At 40.3% G+C, this 17,913-nt stretch overlaps 1 protein-coding gene across 4 annotated transcripts in view; it reads left to right on the top strand.

The window, feature by feature from the left end:
* Positions 1 to 8,998: 8,998 nt before the first annotated feature.
* The window catches only part of PRPS2 (phosphoribosyl pyrophosphate synthetase 2), a 34,308-nt gene continuing 25,393 nt past the window's right edge, over positions 8,999 to 17,913 (top strand). For all 4 annotated transcript variants that reach the window (XM_044670371.1, XM_044670372.1, XM_044670374.1 and 1 more), the window contains exon 1: positions 8,999 to 9,226. In XM_044670371.1, coding sequence (XP_044526306.1) covers positions 9,105 to 9,226 — 122 coding nt within the window. In that variant the 5' untranslated portion in view covers positions 8,999 to 9,104. The remainder of the gene's footprint in view (positions 9,227 to 17,913) is intronic.

The raw sequence follows: 17,913 nt of genomic DNA, 5'->3' as shown, positions 1-17,913 counted from the left end.
CAGCCCCTCCCAGAGACATTTTTTTTTAAACCCTTACCTTCCACTACTCAGCCCCTCCCAGAGACATTTTTTTTTAAACCCTTACCTTCCATCTTGGAGTCAATACTGTGTATTGGCTCCAAGGCAGAAGAGTGGTAAGGGTAGGCATGGGGGGGTCAAGTGACTTGCCCAGGGTCACACAGCTGGGAAGTGTCTGAGGCTAGATTTGAACCTAGGACCTCCCATCTCTAGGCCTGGCTCTCAATCCACTGAGCTACCCAGCCACCCCCACCCCCCATCAAGACATTTCTAATTGGAAAACAATCACTGAGGAGGTAGATTCTGACACCTCAACCCCTCTCTCACTACTCCAGTACAGGAAGAGGACACCAAGAAGCTTCTTCTTCTCTACCAGGTGGCTAGGTCAAATGGATGCTTAGTACAGGATGACTAGAGCTTGCTGATTTAATTTTTCTTACAAATGAATCAAGTGGCTGCTAGGGCCTGCCCCAAATCCTGTTATCCTCAACTGGTAGACTTCAACAAAAGGGAGCAACCAATCCAATTTCATAGCCTGAGGGAGAAAGTGTTTCAGTTTTAAAATTAAATGGTTCTTGGAGGGCTAAAAGGGAAATTATTTCACAAAAGATATACTAATTCAATATTAATTTTCCACAGCCATAAGTATTTGTTGAATGAATGGATAGATTCCTAATGTTTCCTGATAATAAACATAATTTTTGAAGAAATTCAGGGTAAATTAAAAAATCTTTGAGAACTTAATTTTAAGTTTAATAAGTTTAATTTGCATTATTAACATTTCATCTGTCTTTTCTTAAGTTCATACAATCAACAAAACAATAAATCAAGCCCTGATCTCTGGTTTTTAATGATTTCTAAGAAGTAAACGTGTACCTTAAAAAGTTTAACAATTGGCTCCAGAGGGTTCCACAGAGCTCTAACACACCTATGCTTCCAGTCCTAAGTCTGAGAGCATTGAAAGATATATAGAATTTAGATTCAGGAGGGTGCAAGTGAGAAAATGGTATTCTAGATGGCATAAAAGTCATAAGGAAAGTTACAAAGATCAGAGCAAGTTTGACTTTATATTAAGAGTAGTGTGTGAGGAAAAATAGCTCCACCCCCTTCATGGCATCCACAACAGCCTGGCATCCCCTGACTACAGCCTAAACAGCTGGCATCAGAGTAGGCTTTTGGCATCAGCTTAAGCCATCAGCATACATCATAGCTTTGGAGGGAGGAGCTAGTTGAATGTAAAAAGGAGAAATTGGAAGGAAAGAGTCTTGGACTTCCAGAATGGATCAGAGTATGGGGAGGTTGCTGTGGTAAGAAGATTTAGGCCTTAGTCAGTTAATCGAAGTCTCTCTATTAATCTTTACTTTGGAGCAACCTACCTCTAGACTCTCTTTCATCTTTCTCCCCTTTCTGATTAATAAAGTATTGTCTATGGCCAGACTCCCCATTCTTAATCTTTACTGTAGCAAGGCTGGCTTAACTTTAGTCAATTAAAATCAGTATTGATTGAGGGTTTACTATATGACAGATGATTAGTCATGAGCAATATTAAGAAAATGTTGAGTAGGTAAGAAGGGACTGATTAATGGAAGATGATAAATTCTAGTAAGAATTTAGAATTGATTTGAAAATCAACCCACAAACATTTATTAAGTGCCTGCTATATACAAAAGTACTATACTATGCTATGGGGATACCAATACAAAATTGAAATGGTCCCTGGCTTCAAAGGGTTTACGTTTTATATTTGCATATTTGAAAATTTGTATAAGGATATACAGAATATGTACAAAACAAATATAAGGTGGGGAGGAGAGGACACTAGCATTTGGGTGGGGGTATTAGGAAAAACTTCGGGAAGAAAGTGGTGCTTATTATTTTCTTATTTTACTTTTTTTAGGTTGTTAGTTATATTTAGCTTACCTTCTAATTTATCATATAGTTAAATATTTTCCCCAAAACTGTCTTCTTGCCATCAAATGCTATATACAAATTTATGCAAATTATGTGTTTTGGTTTAAACATGTAATTTGGTCTTTTAAAAACTGATCATTTTCCCCTCTAATGCTTTTGGTTTTATAATATAGAGAAGAGCCAGTATGACTGTACACATTTTAGGAAGAGCACTGACAAGCTGAAATATATGCAGGACAATAAAGAGAATATTGTGAGAATAATCATGTTATAAGGCTCAACTGAAAGAACCAGGTATGTTTAACCTAGAGAAAGGAAGACAAAAAAGAGCTATATTCAAACATTTTAATATTTGAAGAATTGGTTGTTGTCCTTCACACTCAAAGAGGACCAAAATGATATCACTGGTGATGTTGTCTCCTGAGCATAAACTGGATTTAAGTGAGGCAGTGTTGCACCAAGGCATTGGCCTCATTCTCTTTTCCAGAATCATTCAAGTTCAGTGGCAAGACAAAAGTCAGGACAACTGGTGCAATGGATGACCTTGACTTCTTCAATGTCTGACCAAACTAAGCATTCCCTAGTGCCTGCTTCAGCTGCCTTCATGGTGGCTGGAACATCTACTCCTTCCACCAGAAGTCTTCAAATGCCTGGTTAGACACCCCACTAACTCATTGATGGATTTGAGGACTGTTCATTACCCTTAACCTGGTTTAGCCAGGTTGCTCAGTTTTGCTGGGGTGTAATTGCTGAACATGCTATAGTTTCTTGGAGCCATAGATGAGATCTGGGTGGCAGGTAGATACCAAAGAGAGCAGCTCTGAAAAGAGCTCAGCAAGCCCTCACACCAGAGGTACCAGTCTTCCCTGTGCCTAATACTATGAAGCATTAATGTGTTGAAGGCAGTCCATTCACCAAGATTCATAATCTCAGAGTCATCCTGGATTCCCCCTCACTCTAGTAAAGCAATTAAGTTGCCAAAGTTTATGGATTGTACTTCCAAATCTTTGGCATAAAATAATTGGAAATTGAGGGGGTGTCCCTTGGTTGGGGAATGACTGAACAAATTGTGGTATATGATGGTGATGAAATACTATTTTGCTTTAAGGCATGATGAACTGCTTGATTTCTATAAAAACTGGGAAAACCTCCATGAACTGATGTGGAGCAAAATGAGCAAAACCAGGAGAACAATGTACACAGTAACTGAAACACTGTGGGAAGATCAAATGTGACTTCACTACTAGCAGTAATGCAATGACCCAGGACAATTCTGAGGGACTTATGAGAACGAATGATATCCACATTCAGAAAAAGAACTGTGGGAATAGAAACACAGAAGAAAAACATATGAGTTATCACTTGGTTATATGTGTATAGGATGTGGGGTTTTTGTTTTAAAAGATTACTCTATTACAAAAATGAATAATATGGAAATAGGTATTGAGTGATAGTACATGTATAACCCAGTGGAATTGCTTGTCAGCTCCAGGAGTGGGGAAGGAAGAGGGGAGGGAGAGAACATGAATCATGTAACCATGGAAAAATACTTTAAAAAATGATAATAATTTTAAACAATCTCCTGCATAAAGTCCTCAGGGGCAAGAACAGTTTGTTTTTGTTTTTGTTTTTTTCTTCTTCATATCTACTAATCAGAGCTCAGGTCTTAGCACTTAGTAATTACTAAATAAATGTTTGCTGATGGTTCAGTTGATTGAACTATCCCCCCCTCTTTTTTTTTCCCATTCACACCACAACTATTCTAATTTAGAATGCCTTAACATCTCTTACCTGGATTATTGTAGTGCTATCCCCTCCTACCTGGATTCTGACCCAAGCCATTCTATCCTCCACACAGGTGCCAAAGTGAAATCCCTAAAGCATGGTCTGATCATGCCATTTCCCATTTGCCTCTAGGATAAAATAAAAATTCATCTGTTTGTCAGTTAAAGCCCTTTATAACCTGGCTTCAACCTAGGTATGCTCCCTTTATTTTCTTTTCAACATAACCAAACTAGCTTTCAAGCTGATCCTGGTACATTCCATTCCATTTACCACCTGTTTTCTATGCTTGGAATGTGCTCCCTCCTCACCTAAACCTTTAAGAATCCCTAGTTTTCTTCAAAGCCTAATTCAGATGGAACTTTGTACATGAAACTTGAAAACAAAACAAAAAGCTTCTGCCAAATGCTATTTTATTTTATATAAACATATGTTTGTTTTTGTAGTTGTTCAGTCATGTTCAACTCTTCATGACCAAGTAAGTATGGAGTATTCTCAATAAAGATAATGGAGTGGTTTGCCATTTCCTTCTCCAGTTCATTTTACAGATGAGGGAAATGAGGGTAACAGATTTAAGTGACTTGCCCAGGGTCACCAGCTAGTAAAAGTCCCAGTTTGAACTCAGATCTTTTTGACTCTAGGCCTAGCACTCTATCTACCCAGCCACCTAACTGCCTTCCTTATGTTTATCTTCCCCAAATCACTTTAATTATTTATTTAGTATTTACTTTATGTATATTTATTTAGATGTTCAAGTTGCCTCCACTGTTAGACTATGAACTCCTCCAGGGCAGGCACTGGTTCTTTGTTGTGTTCTATTTTCAGTGCCTGTAGCACCTATATTGTGGTTTCTAATCCACTCTGCTATTTGCTTCTGTTTTATGCGGGAGTTCATCCCATTCACATTCAGAATTATAAGTTGTGTATTCCCCAACCTTTTGGTATACTCTCCTAGTTAGTTCTACCCATTCTTCTTATACTATTTCCTTTTAAACCATTGGTTTGTTTTAAATCAGCCCCCCTTGTCCCCTCCCTAGGTTTACTTCCCTTTCTACCTCCTCCTTATTATTTCCAACTTTTTATTTTTTAAAGCCTAGTGAATTCCCTTCCCCCTCTCCTCCCTTCGCTTTTTTACCTCCCCACTCCCTTTGATCCTCTTAGTTTATCCCTTCTGACTTTCTCCTTAGGGTTAAATAGAATTCTATATCCCAAAGGATATAGCTACTCTTCCCTCTCAGGATTAATTCCGCTGAGAGTAAGGTTTAAATATTACCTATAGCACCTATATTGTGGGCACTAGTCAGTCAACATGCACTTATTAATAAATTAGTACATTTGCTACCTAGGCATCTAGGAATATCTTTGCCAAGAAAATACAAGAAATGAGGTCTTGAAGAGATGGAATCAACTGAAACAACAAAACAATAACAATGTTTGAGGAGCTGTGCTAAGCACCAAGGTCATACACAATACAAGGCAAAAAGAAAAAAAAAATGGGTTCTACCTCATGGAGATCACATCCTAATGGGGAAGACAATATATAAACACCTATGTAAATCTAAATCCAGATTAGTGCAAGTAAACAATCACCTGCATCACAAAGTGTGGAAGCCAACTGAAACCAGCTAAACTGATTGGTAAATTTTCAATTTGAACATTTAAACCTAGACCTATACAAATCAGGGTCTGATTTATTGTTTTGTTGATTGTCAATCTAGATTTAAGAATGTGATGGAGAAAATGTCTATAATGTAAACTAAACTTAAAAGTGTGTCTTGCATATTTTTTTTGGTGGAGCTACCAAGTGGTTTCATTATTCTAATTCATACTACATACTTCCATTGGACTGGAACCAATTACCATATTTTACATAATTATAACCTTGAGTAGTACAAATTTGAATAAACTGAAGTACTCCAGGGGATTCCTTTTTTGCATTAATGCAACCTACAAGATATATACAGAGTAAATAGGATGTAGTCATTGGCAGTAGGGGGAATGTCTCTGGTAGAAGACTGAGGGACTTAAACAGTCTTGAAGGAAGCCAGAGAAGCCAAGAGGTGGAAGAGCATTATAGCCAGTTAAAAGATTAGAAGATTGGAGATAAATCATGACGTGCTGGGAAAGCAAGACCAGAGAGCAAAGTGTAAGAAGACTAGAAGGGTAGGAAGGGGCCAGGTTGTGAAGAAGAGCTTTAAAAGAGGATTTTATATTCCATTCTGGAGGCAATGATGAGTTACTGGATTTAACTGAGTTGGATAGCTGAGTGGAGGACAGATTGGATGGGGAAGAGACTTGAGGCAAAAACCCAAACCAGCCAGCTGCTGCAATAGTCCAGGCATAAGGTGATGGGGCAGCTATATGAGGGAGTAAGAGGACACACGATTTGCTGCAAAGGTAGAATTCACAGGACTTAGCAACAAAATGGATATGTGGAGTGCGCGTAGGAAGTCAAGGATCACCCCTACTTTGTGAACATGGGTAAAAGGGAGGATGATAGTGCCTTCAACAGTAAAAGGGCAAGTTAGGAAGAAGGGAGGGTTTGAGGGGATGGATAATGGTTCTGTTTGGGACATGTTGAAGTTAAGATGTCTAAGGACTGAGATATCTAATAGGCAGTTGGGTGATGTGACACTGGAGCTCAGAAGAGAGGTTAGGGCTGGATAAGTCCATCAGGGAATCTTCTGCATAGATCTAACTGAATTCATGGGAGTTGGGGAAATCACCAAGAGAAACAATACAACTATATTAATAAATACCTGTGAATTGATTGATGAGAGCTTAAGTTTGTTCAGCATGACCCTAAAAAGGCAAAACTAGGTCCTTTCCAGCATGAGCAATCTATGAAATTACCATGGGGCAGATGTTGGCTTAATATAAAGAAAAATATCCTAACAATTAGAGATGTACAAAAAGAGAAAAATGAAATACCCAAGTTGGCAATGAGTGTTTCTGTTACTGGTGTTGAGGCTGGATGATTTATCAGGAATATTGAGACATGAATACATGAGGTAGTAATTATACTAGAATGATCTCTGAGGTCCCAACTTTTCAATTCTATGATTCAACTTAAGGAAATATATGACTCAAAAGATAAGGGGCCAAATCTGGCCTCAGACACTTCCCAGCTGTGTGACCCTGGGCAAGTCACTTGATCCCCACTCTTCTGCCTAGGAGCCAATACACAGAAGTTAAGGGTTTAAAAAAAATAAGGGGCATAGAGATGTACTTTGGGACTTGAGGCTATTTCTATCTGATAAAATTTGGTGAAATTGTCACAATAGCCTTAATAATAAAAAGTAAATTCCAGCCTGCTGCAAAGCATCCATCATTTTTCTATACTTCTGTTTGTTTCTATCACATTGATATATGTATGTAAATAAATATATATGTTTCAGAAAAGTTGGATATTTCTTTGGGAATCCAAACATAAGGAATCCTCCCCAAAGTGAGAATAATTTGTTCCAATAGTCATGAAGGTGGAGGAGGCAGCACTGTAGAGTGTTTAAAGCTTGGTTTGACTCATCCTGAAACACCACCAAGTTTCTAGTCTTTTGTCTTGCCACTGGACTTGGAATGGAAGAGAGAATGAGGTTGAGGATTTTGTGAAACTTTGTCTCACTTAAATCCAATTAATGCTCAAGAGTCAAAAGACTTCACTAATAGTAATGCCATTTGGTCCTCTTGTACTACAAAGACAATGAACAACATGATATATCATATCACCCCTTTGATATTTAAAACCCTTCCCAACCTTACCTAAACCTACCTTTCTAATCTTGTGTAAATACATTACTCTCCTTCCCATATTCTGCTGTCAAGCCAAACTACTTGTTCTTCACAAGATGCTTCTCTCATCTCCTTGGCTTTGCTCTAGCTATCTTCTATTCCTAGATGCACCTCCTCATTGGAATCCATTTCCTTTAAAGTTCAGTTCAAAAATCATATTCTCCCCAATCCCTAATCTTCCTACCCTTCCTACTCCTGGCACCTTGCAAGACTCAAGGTAATAATTAAGTATAATGTCCATGATGAAGACAATTTTATACACCAACACCTTAGAAGTCCTCATCTCTCACCTGGCTCCACTACTTTGGGAATTCTGATTTCTCCCATATGTTCAATACTTCAGACACCTTCTCTCACTCCCAACCCCCAATTTGCTTTCCTGTGTTATTTTCCCCAATTAGATTGCAATCCTCTTGAGAGCAAGGACTGTCTTTTTTTTTTTTTTTGTACTTGTATCCCCAGAGCTTAGCATAGTGCCTGACACATAGTTGGCTCTTAATGTTTATCACTATTAAACCAACAAGCTCAACGGCCCCAAGTTAAGGATGAGAGTCAGTCAATAAACATTGATCAAGCCAAGCACTGTGAAAGATAGACCCGGTCTTCAAGGAGCTCACAGTCCTATGGGGCAGACAATATGCAAACAATGATGTATAAACAAGGTATATAGACAGGATAAATTGGCAACAAATCTAGAGGGAAGACACTAGAATGAAAGGGAGTATGAAAGGCTTTCTTGTAGAAGGTGGGATTTCAGTAGAGATTTAAAGGAAGTCAGGATGTAGGGGTGAAGAGGGAGGGAATTACAAGAATGGGGAAAGTAAAAATGCTTGGAGTCTAGTGTTGGAGTAACAATTAGAACTTGTCACTGGGTTGCCGGTTGTTTTTTTAAATTATGGAGGCAGGGGGAAGTTATAACGGACTTTAGATGGCAAACATTTTTATATTTAATCCTGAAGGTGATGGGAAGTGGGTGAAGGTAATGATTTTTGGCATGCTTTCTGGCATGTTTAATATTTACTGACTGACCCTCGTCTTTAACTTGGGGTCCCTAAGTTTGTTTGTTTTACAGTTCATAAACATTAAGCGCCAACTACATGCCTGATCAGACTTTTGGCAGTTTAATAAATGCGTGAAGATTCATTTCTGGAATTCCGTTAGGGAAGAGGTACTCAAACTCGTGGATGGGTGGGTCTGTAGAAAACCAGGAATGGTTCTTTGTATTTAAACACCCCAGGCCCTTCATAAATGAAATTCCTACTAGAGTTGAGGGGAAAAAAAAGGGGAGAGGAGAGATGACTGCACCACTTATTGGCCCCTCCCACTGTATATTTAAATACCGTCGCCAGAAGTCGATGCCCCGCCCCTAGGGCGGAAACACCCGGCCCCCTTCAGGGCAGCGTACTTCCCCCGAGGCAACTGCAAGACCATTTCCTCCCCTCGGTGGCAAAGGCGGAGCCGGGCTCTAGCCCCGCCCCTGTAGCCTCGGTCTCCCGCCTCCTCCGCTTCTGCTCCCGCCACCACCACCACCACCAGCAGCAGCAGGAGCAGCCGCCGCCACCGTCGCCGTCACCACTGCCACAGTCTCCCGCCTAACGCCCGCCATGCCCAACATCGTGCTGTTCAGTGGCAGCTCGCACCAGGACCTGTCCCAGAAAGTGGCGGACAGGTTGGGGCTGGAACTGGGCAAGGTAGTCACTAAGAAATTCAGCAATCAGGAGACCAGGTGAGCTCTAACGCGAGGAGGGCGGCAGTAGGGCCTCGGGTAGGAAGGAGGAGGTGGCTGCTGCTGCGGTGGCAGCGGAGAAACCACGCGGCCCCTCAGTCGCTGGGGCCATCCGGCCTGGACTGTGTAGGCAGCGGCTCCGTGGAGGATTGTGCTGGTGTGTGTGTGTGATCACGCTTGTCCCCTCTCCCGACGGGAGTTGTCCGGGGGTTGGGAGGGGGCCCGGAACATCAAGGGAGAGGAAGACTCGGAAGAGGCCCTGGACGCGCGGGAACCGACGCAGCGTGCCCCCAGTCTTGCGGCCAGAGCTGTCGCGGATGTCCCTCCCTCCAGCCTCCGTTGGAGGAGCCACCTTCCGTGTAGGCGGAGCCATCGCCGCCTCTTCTGTGGGAGGGCGGAGGCACGTGCGTGCAACGTACCCTCTCTTTAGCCGGGATCGAGGTTGGGGCATCCCGGTCCCGCCCTCTGCGTCGGCTTCCTTGGTTTATCTCGGAGACCTCGTGGGGAGAGGAGAGGGAGGGGGTTGGGGGAAGCTGGTCGCGAGATTCCCGCGATGCGGCCTGTTTGGGCAGCTGACTTCCGCCCGCGTCACTGTAAACATCCCGCTCAAAATGTTTTCCCGAAAATCTTTTCCAAAGAGGAGTTTGGCCCCCATCCCGGAAGCACGTTTCACCTTCCAGGCTGGCGTGCTGGAGGACCGCGGGTGTCATATCCTAGTTGTTCTTGGAAATCTAAAAGCCATTGGATTTTTAGCCCCTTTCCCTTATTCTCCCCCCCTCCCCCTTATTAATCTATCTCTCCACACCATGTCAGGAAGGGGGTGAGGGAGAGGGAAAAAAAAAAACCGCATATATAGCCAGAGCAAACCAAATTCCCATCTTGTCTTGGTCGAAAATTGTAGGTCACATTCTGAAACCTTTTTAGTCCACATCTGTCAAAAAGTAACGGCCTGGTTCATTTTGAGACCTCTCATTTGCCCTTGTTCTGAATCATTAAGTCAAAAAAGCATTGAGAATCACTAAAAAGTGTATTTCCCCCCCACCCCCCAAATCCTGAGGACACAAAGGCCTTGGACTACAAAGAAAAGCTGGAACTTCCACCCCCACCCTACCTCTTTAGATTTGTCAATTTAACCTTCATTTCTGTAGCATTTGACACTATTGATCATCTCTTCCGGGATATTTATCTAAATTTTTGAGGTTCTCCTATCTGACCAACCTCTCCAGTGCTCACTTTAATATGGGAGACAAAAGTACAGGGTGTTCTAAGAGTGTTAGTACAGTTTTAAGTTATTGAGATTTCCTTGTACAGAATTACATGTAGGTAACCTTAGAGGGAAGGCACTAGGATAGGACTGGGATATGCCTTTTGCAAAAGTTTGAATTTTTTCGGAGGCTTAAAAAAATACAAAAACCGGGAAGCCCAGAGGCAGAGATAAGGAGAGAAAAGCATTCCAGGTATGGAGAACAGTCTGTGTTTTACCTTTTCATTGTCTTTATTGTGTAAATTTTCTTCTTCTCTTCACATACTACTTAACTTCCTATTAGTTTTCCCAGGTTTCTCTGAAACCTACCATCATTTTTTAGGGCATAATATATTCCATAACAGTTATATGCTATAATTTGTGCAACCATTCCCCATTTGATACACACTCTTTTAATTTCCAGTTCTTTGACACTATGAAAAGAGTTACTATAAATATTTTTGAAATAGAGGTCCTATTTCTCTATACCTGGTCAAAAGGGTGTGTGTGTGTGTGTGTGTGTTTGTCTTTGGCTTCCTGTTATAAGTGGCTTAATGAATATCCCAAATTCCCTAAGAATAGCTATCATTTATGGTGCTTTTCAGGTTTAATGAGCTCTTTACAAATTTACATATATCCTCAAGATAACTGCTGTTATAGGGTATGGGGTCTATTATCATCTTCATTTTACATAGGATCAAACTAGGTTGATTGTTTTTATAGATTTCAGTTGCCTTTTGTATCAATCCATTCCATTTCTATGATTCCACGGAATATAACAGTAGTAGTTGTGTTACAAACCTCATCTTTAATCTCTAGTATTTTACACTGTTCTTTCATCCCTTTCTGGAAACTCCCTGAATTTTTGCAATACTGCTTTCTTCTGATTTTCCATCTGTCTTCCCCTCCTGAATCTTTATATCATGCTTTGGATGCTCCGTAAGACTGTACTAGTTTGGTGACCTTAATAAGGTTCAGTTTACATTCTCAGATCTATATATTATGGTTCAGTCCTTTGGGTCAGACTGTTCATGAACCCATTTTTAGGGTTCTCTTTGCAAAGATATTTGGAGCAATTTATCATTTCCTTCTCCAGCTCATTTTACAGATGAGTAAACCGAGGCAGATAGGATTAAGTGATTTACTTAGTGTCACACAGCTAGTAAGTATCTGAAGCAGGATTTGAACTCAGGAAAATGAGTTTTCCTGATACCAGGTCTGGCACTATCCGCTGCCCTCTTAGATCTATTTATTTAGCCACAATCTCCTGACTTCCAGCTTCCTACCAAAGGTAGGGTTTGGGGAGGAATATAATAAGTCATTTTTGAAATGTTGGGTTTGAAGTTTCTTTGGGTCTTTCAGTTTGAGATATCCATCCTAGGCATTTGGTATGATCAGAGACTAGAAGTCAGGAGAGAAATTAGATCTGTTTATCTCTCCTGACATTCAGTCTCTCCATCATTATCTTCCTTTCAAACTCCTTCCCACCTTGCTTGTTATTGTCAAGGCCTCAACCCTCATCCACCATTCTGGATTCTTCACATCATTTCAACCCACATATCCTCCTTTTTGTTCAATATTGTCATTTCTACCTTCACAACATATTTCACATATTCCCCCTTTTCTCCACTCGGACTTCTTCATATAGGCCATCATCACTTATCACCTAGAGCAGTGATGGGTAAACTTTTTAAAAGAGGGAGCCAAAGGAAAGGAAATGCTCATCTGTCAGTCTGTTTCTAAGGCAACTCTTTCGAAGTTTCATTGTATTGTATCATCAGATTAGGAATAATGTCATGGGGCTGGATAGAACATTTCATTCAGGCCCTCTCCTCCCCCCCTTCCTCTGGCCCGAGGGGCTGTAGTTTGCCCATCACTGACCTAGATCATTGCAGGACATTCCCAAAGCATCTTTCATTCAGCTGCTAAGATGACTTCTAAAACCTAAAAACTGACATCTCACCTCTCTCCCCAGTTAGTGATCTCCAGTAGCTCCCTATTCATGAACCATATCTAAAACCCCCTGTTTAACATTGAAAGCTCTTCATAATCTGTGGCCCTTCCTAACTTTCTAGATTCTATTCTACTTTGTGCACTCTAGTCTAATAACATTGGCCTACTAGGAGGGAAGAGGGGAAGCAATCATTTATATGTGCCAGGCACTGTGATAAATACTTTTTAATCCTCATAACAACCCTGCAAGGTAGATGCTGCTATTATCTTCATTTCACAGATGAGGATACTGAGGCAAACAAAAGTAAAGTGACTTGCCCAGATACACTGCTAGTATCTAAGGCTAGCTTTGAATTCAGCTTTTACTGACTTCACACCCAGTGCCACTATCACCAATTACATTGCTTAAACAAAACTTTGCACTAGAATGCTTTCTTCCCTCTGGGTTGCCTTCACTTCCTTTAATCCTCTGCCCAAATTCTAACTTCCTTAGCAGGAGTCTTTTCCCAGTCCTCCTCCCACCCACTTCCAGCTGTTTGTGCCCACCTTCTCTGAAATTACTTTCCAGTTTGTATCTTGCGTGACTCTTGGTGTTTTCATGTTTTCTCTTGGCCATTAGAATGTGAGCTCCTTGAGCTCAGGAGAACAAGAACTAGTTGTGCCTGCCAAAATGTTTAATAAATGACTATTGACTCCTTGACTGCATTGTTTGACCTTCTACCTCAGCCCTCCTCTCCAGCCTTTTAGGGGGAAATAAAGCAGCCCTAATGGGGGCCATCTCATCCAAAGCATAAGGGTTAACTTGGGTTCTAGGGTCCCCAACCTCCTAAGCTTTTAAACCCTTTTGCATATATCAAAAGATGGAAGGAACAGTATGGATGAAAGTTGATAAGTAGAGCTAAGTTTTGTGAACTCTTATGCTCAATGTAAAATGAAAGCCCTCTATCTTACACACTTAATCATTTAACTTTTCTGAATCACTTTCCTTTTCTGAAGAATGAGTTGGCTGGACTAAACTGGCTCCAAGATCCTTCCCAGTTCTAAATGTGCCATCCCACTAAATCAGACAGAAGAAAGCAAGCTGTCCTACCCAGGCAAGACATTCACCAGCTGTTTGACAGCCCCAAATTTTCCCTCGGGTCCAGATTGTAAAGAAATCACCCAACAAGCTTGCATTAATGTACTGTTTGAGAATCGCTTGGGTTCAAGGCCCATTTCTGATACACTCTGGGTGTGGGCAAGTATATGTCAAATTAATGCCTCTCTGTGCAAATAAAATAACCCTTGCCCTCAAGAAGCTTACATTCTATTAACTACCATTCTCACTACCAAAAACACATACACATGCCAGTAAATACAAGCATATAGGGCCCTTCCCATTGCTTTAGTTGCTTTATGATGTTAAGTTTTGGAAATGATCTATTTGTACTTTGGGCAGTTTGCCTAATAAGATTACAATAGAGTTAGTTAAAGTGAACTGATTAAAATGCATTACATGACATTATTAATGATGCTAGTGCACAGCCATGTTGATCAGGTTTACAGGTTGTACCTTTAACTTTCTTCATGATTTTTTTCACTTGACATTTATTTTCTTTCCTTCCCAACTCCCATTGAAAAAGAAAAACCTGGGGCAGCCAAGTAGTACAGTCAATAGAGCTCCAGTTCTGTAGTTGGAAGGACCTGGGTTCAAATTTGGTCTCAGCCACATCCTCAGCCTGGCCTTTACCTCTCTTCTGTTTTAGAATTGACACTAATAAGATAAGTGTTTTTAAAAGAGGTTGGGGGGTGGGGAAGAAAACCCCAAACACTTATAACAGCTTGCTGACATTTTTTAGTATTAAAAGAAGCAGTTGTAATATTGGTGTGTACTGAATTACAAACTCAGCCTTGTATGGTTTGAAACAGAAGTTGAGGCTTTTTCTATCTGTCCTATATTGTTGAAAATAGGAAGCTTATTTTTACTTGGTTCTTGATGTGACTGAGAGTTCAGCTTGAAATTCTTCTTCACCTAAGCAGTCAGCTCTATTTCTTCTGGTTCCCACACCCTGAACTTTTTGAACTGTTCTTCTAGCCCCATCTCCCGTATGTCTTTTCCTCACTCTTCCGTATCTTTCCTTTGTTTCCCATGTTTGTTAACAAACTGACCCTTCCCTCAGAAATTATTTAATCTATTTTGTATTCACTTATATGTGTACATAATAGATTGACTCAAAAATAATAATAAAAATAAATATATAAAAAATAAAAAAAATATGAAAAAATAAAAATAAGGGAATGTACTGTTCAAGCTATCACTTTTCCAGTGCTGATTGCATTAGATCTACAAAACTACTCATTCTTTGCTTATGTTTTTAACCACTAACTTTCTCTTTTCTTCCTCCCCCTCTTGACATATACTTCTTTTTTTTTTTTAAACCCTTACCTTCCGTCTTGGAGTCAATAATGTGTATTGGCTCCAAGGCAGAAGAGTGGTAAGGGTAGGCAATGGGGATCAAGTGACTTGCCCAGGGTCACACAGCTGGGAAGTGTCTGAGGTCAGATTTGAACCTAGGACCTCCCGTCTCTAGGCCTGGCTCTCAATCCACTGAGCTACCCAGCTGCCCCTTGGCATATACTTCTGAACTGTTAGCCAGCCCTATCCTTTACCAAGTTAACTGCCCAACTATTCTGTTCTCTGACTCATAAAATGAGCACTCCCAAAATTCCTAGCAAGTGAAGATAGCTTTTGTCTTTAGCCAGAAAAGAAGATGGATAATCTGATGTTGGTGTTATTATGCTTTGCTTTTTCAGATAAGTAATTTAAGTTACAATACAATTTAAATGTTACAGTATTTTGAAGGGTAAGCATTAGACTAGACTATTCTAGGCTTAAAATTTTATTTAAAAGTTTGAATGTACTTCATAATGAAAGCATTTAGATCCTGCTCACTGGGTTTGAAGTTTGGTATGATAAGCACAAAAGGACAGTCTTCCAGTCAGAAAGTCGATTCAGTTCAACAAGCATTCAGTAATTTATATGTTAAATGCCATGTACTTTATCAGGTGCTGGGGATACAAAAATAGTACCCTTCCCTTGTATTCTTTTTGTGGGGGCACATTAAGTACACATATAAGTGAATACAAACTAGATTAAATAATTTCTGGAGTGGGAGGGAAGATCAGTTATTAATAATAGTTTCAAAGATTAGGAAAGAGTTAGAAAAGACCATTGGAAATAGGGCTGACATGGATGGATATATGGCAGCTAGAAATGATAATCAGCGAAGTTAACTGATTGCCATGACTTAAAGGAATACATTGTCAAGGGGGAAGCTGGGTAGCTCAGTGGATTAAAAGCCAGATCTAGAGACAAGAGGTTGTAGGTTCAAATCTGGTCTCAGACACTTCTTAGCTGTGTGACTCTGGGCAAGTCACTTAACCCCTCATTGCCACTCTTCTGCCTTGGAACCAATACACAGTATTGAATCCAAGACAGAAGTTAAGGGTTTTAAAAAAAAAAAAAAACTCACTTCAGACATACACTGATTCCTTAATTGGTCATTTTATTTACCTCTTTGTAGTGTAGATAAGAAGTTGCTGATCTGATACTGTGGAGGGAGTTTTAATGTGAGCGGGTCCAATACAGATGAAATCACAAGTTCTAACTATTTCCATTTCTTCTCAACATCCCTCTCTGCTTCCTCCTGCCCTCCCCCTCCCCCCCCAAAAAAAGAAAACAACAACAACAAAAAAAACAACTAGGGAACAAACTGTTCTAAACTATAGGCAGAATTCATCTTCCAATTGGAGGGAGGGGATTAGGAGGAAGGGGAACATATAGGGCAGCGATTGTGAACCTTTTAGAGACCACATGCTGTGTCCCCAGACTGAGCAACCTGTCCTACCTGCTATGCATGCCATAGGTTCAGTACCCAAGGTCTAGGGGGATCCTAAAAATCTTAGTGAAATAGACTGCTTAGTGAAGCCTTAAAACTTCACTTAAGACTTTTGGGACACTGTATATTGGCATCTATTTTAAAATGTGAAAGACTGAAATAGATTTTTTGAAATTTCATGCATTATACATTATTTGTATTACTCAAAACCCATTTTGGTTATTTGTATGTGGTGTAAGGGGGGGAAGTATGAAACTGGCCATAAATTTAATTAATTAAAATAATAATAATAAAATAATGATAATAAAAATTAATGAGAGAGATCACTTAGAGAAGTTATTACCCTAATCTAGCTTCCTTACTGTTCCACAGCAGCCATGTAGACTCTACAGTCCACCCGAACACAGAAATCCTGACCCTGAAAATCCTCTCTTGTCTCAGTTTGTCAAATTTTTTCTCCACCCACTCACTCCACACTTCCATGCTGCAGGAGCCAACTGTGGCCTTTCTATTTTGCCTGGACCACCCAGGAAGGCAGTTTGGGGACATCTGTTCTGCTTCCTGCCTCAGGATCCCTTATTTCTATTGCTACCTTTTCTGGTTGATTTCAAGGGATACCAAAACTTTCATTCTATCCTTGTGATCAAAATCCCCTCAATAATTTCCTTCACACAGTGGTGAGCACCAAATAAGTACTTTTTTTTTTTTTTAACCCATAACTTCTATCTTAGAATCAATACTATGTATAGCTCCGAGGTGGAAGAGTGATAAGGACTAGGCCAGTGATTCCCAAAGTGGGCGCTACTGCCCCCTGGTGGGTGCTGCAGCGATCCAGGGTGGCTGTGATGGCCACAGGTGCATTTATCTTTCCTATTAATTGCTATTAAAATTTTAAAAAAAATTAATTTCTAGGGAGCTAAGTAATATTTTTTTCTGGAAAGGGGGCGGTAGGCCAAAAAAGTTTGGGAACCACTGGATTAGACATTGGGGGCTAAGTGACTTGCCCAGGGTCACACAGCTAGGAAGTGTCTGAGGCCAGATTTGAACCATGTCTCTAAGCCTGGCTCTCTATCAACTGAAACACTTTGTTGCTCACTGAGTAAATACTTTGAATATATAGTCTTTACCAGAAGTATATCTAGAACTCTCAATTAGTGAATGTTATTATTTTTTTTATATTCTGTAGCCATTGGATTAGTAACCTTTCAGTCTTCAGTTTCAGAATTTCAAAATTGGAAGCCATATAATTTAATCCAATCCATACCTGAAAATCGTTTATTAGCAGACACTCTCCCTCTCTGGACAACCTTGTTAGATATATGAACTTATAATTCTCTTCTTTGAAATTGATTTCTTTCCTCCAGGCTTCAGGTCTAAAATTTGATTGTTCTAAATGGGAGTTTGTTTCTATTTGGCTGCTTAGGCCATTAGTGACTGATGGGGGAGGTTTCAGGCTAAATCCTAGGTGTAGGGAATAAGGAGTAGGGTAAGATATGAAAGAGAATGGAGGTCCAACTGTTTTGAGCATAGAAGTTTCAGCAGGCAGGAGAGCTGGGCCAGCCCCTGAGAAGCAGATGAGAAAGCATCCAGGCTAACTTTTTTAAAGTTTTAGG

This window comes from Gracilinanus agilis, chromosome 3 (assembly GCF_016433145.1).
Source record: "Gracilinanus agilis isolate LMUSP501 chromosome 3, AgileGrace, whole genome shotgun sequence".
Classification (NCBI taxonomy): Eukaryota; Metazoa; Chordata; class Mammalia; order Didelphimorphia; family Didelphidae; genus Gracilinanus; species Gracilinanus agilis.
This window is presented reverse-complemented; position numbering and strand designations above follow the sequence as displayed.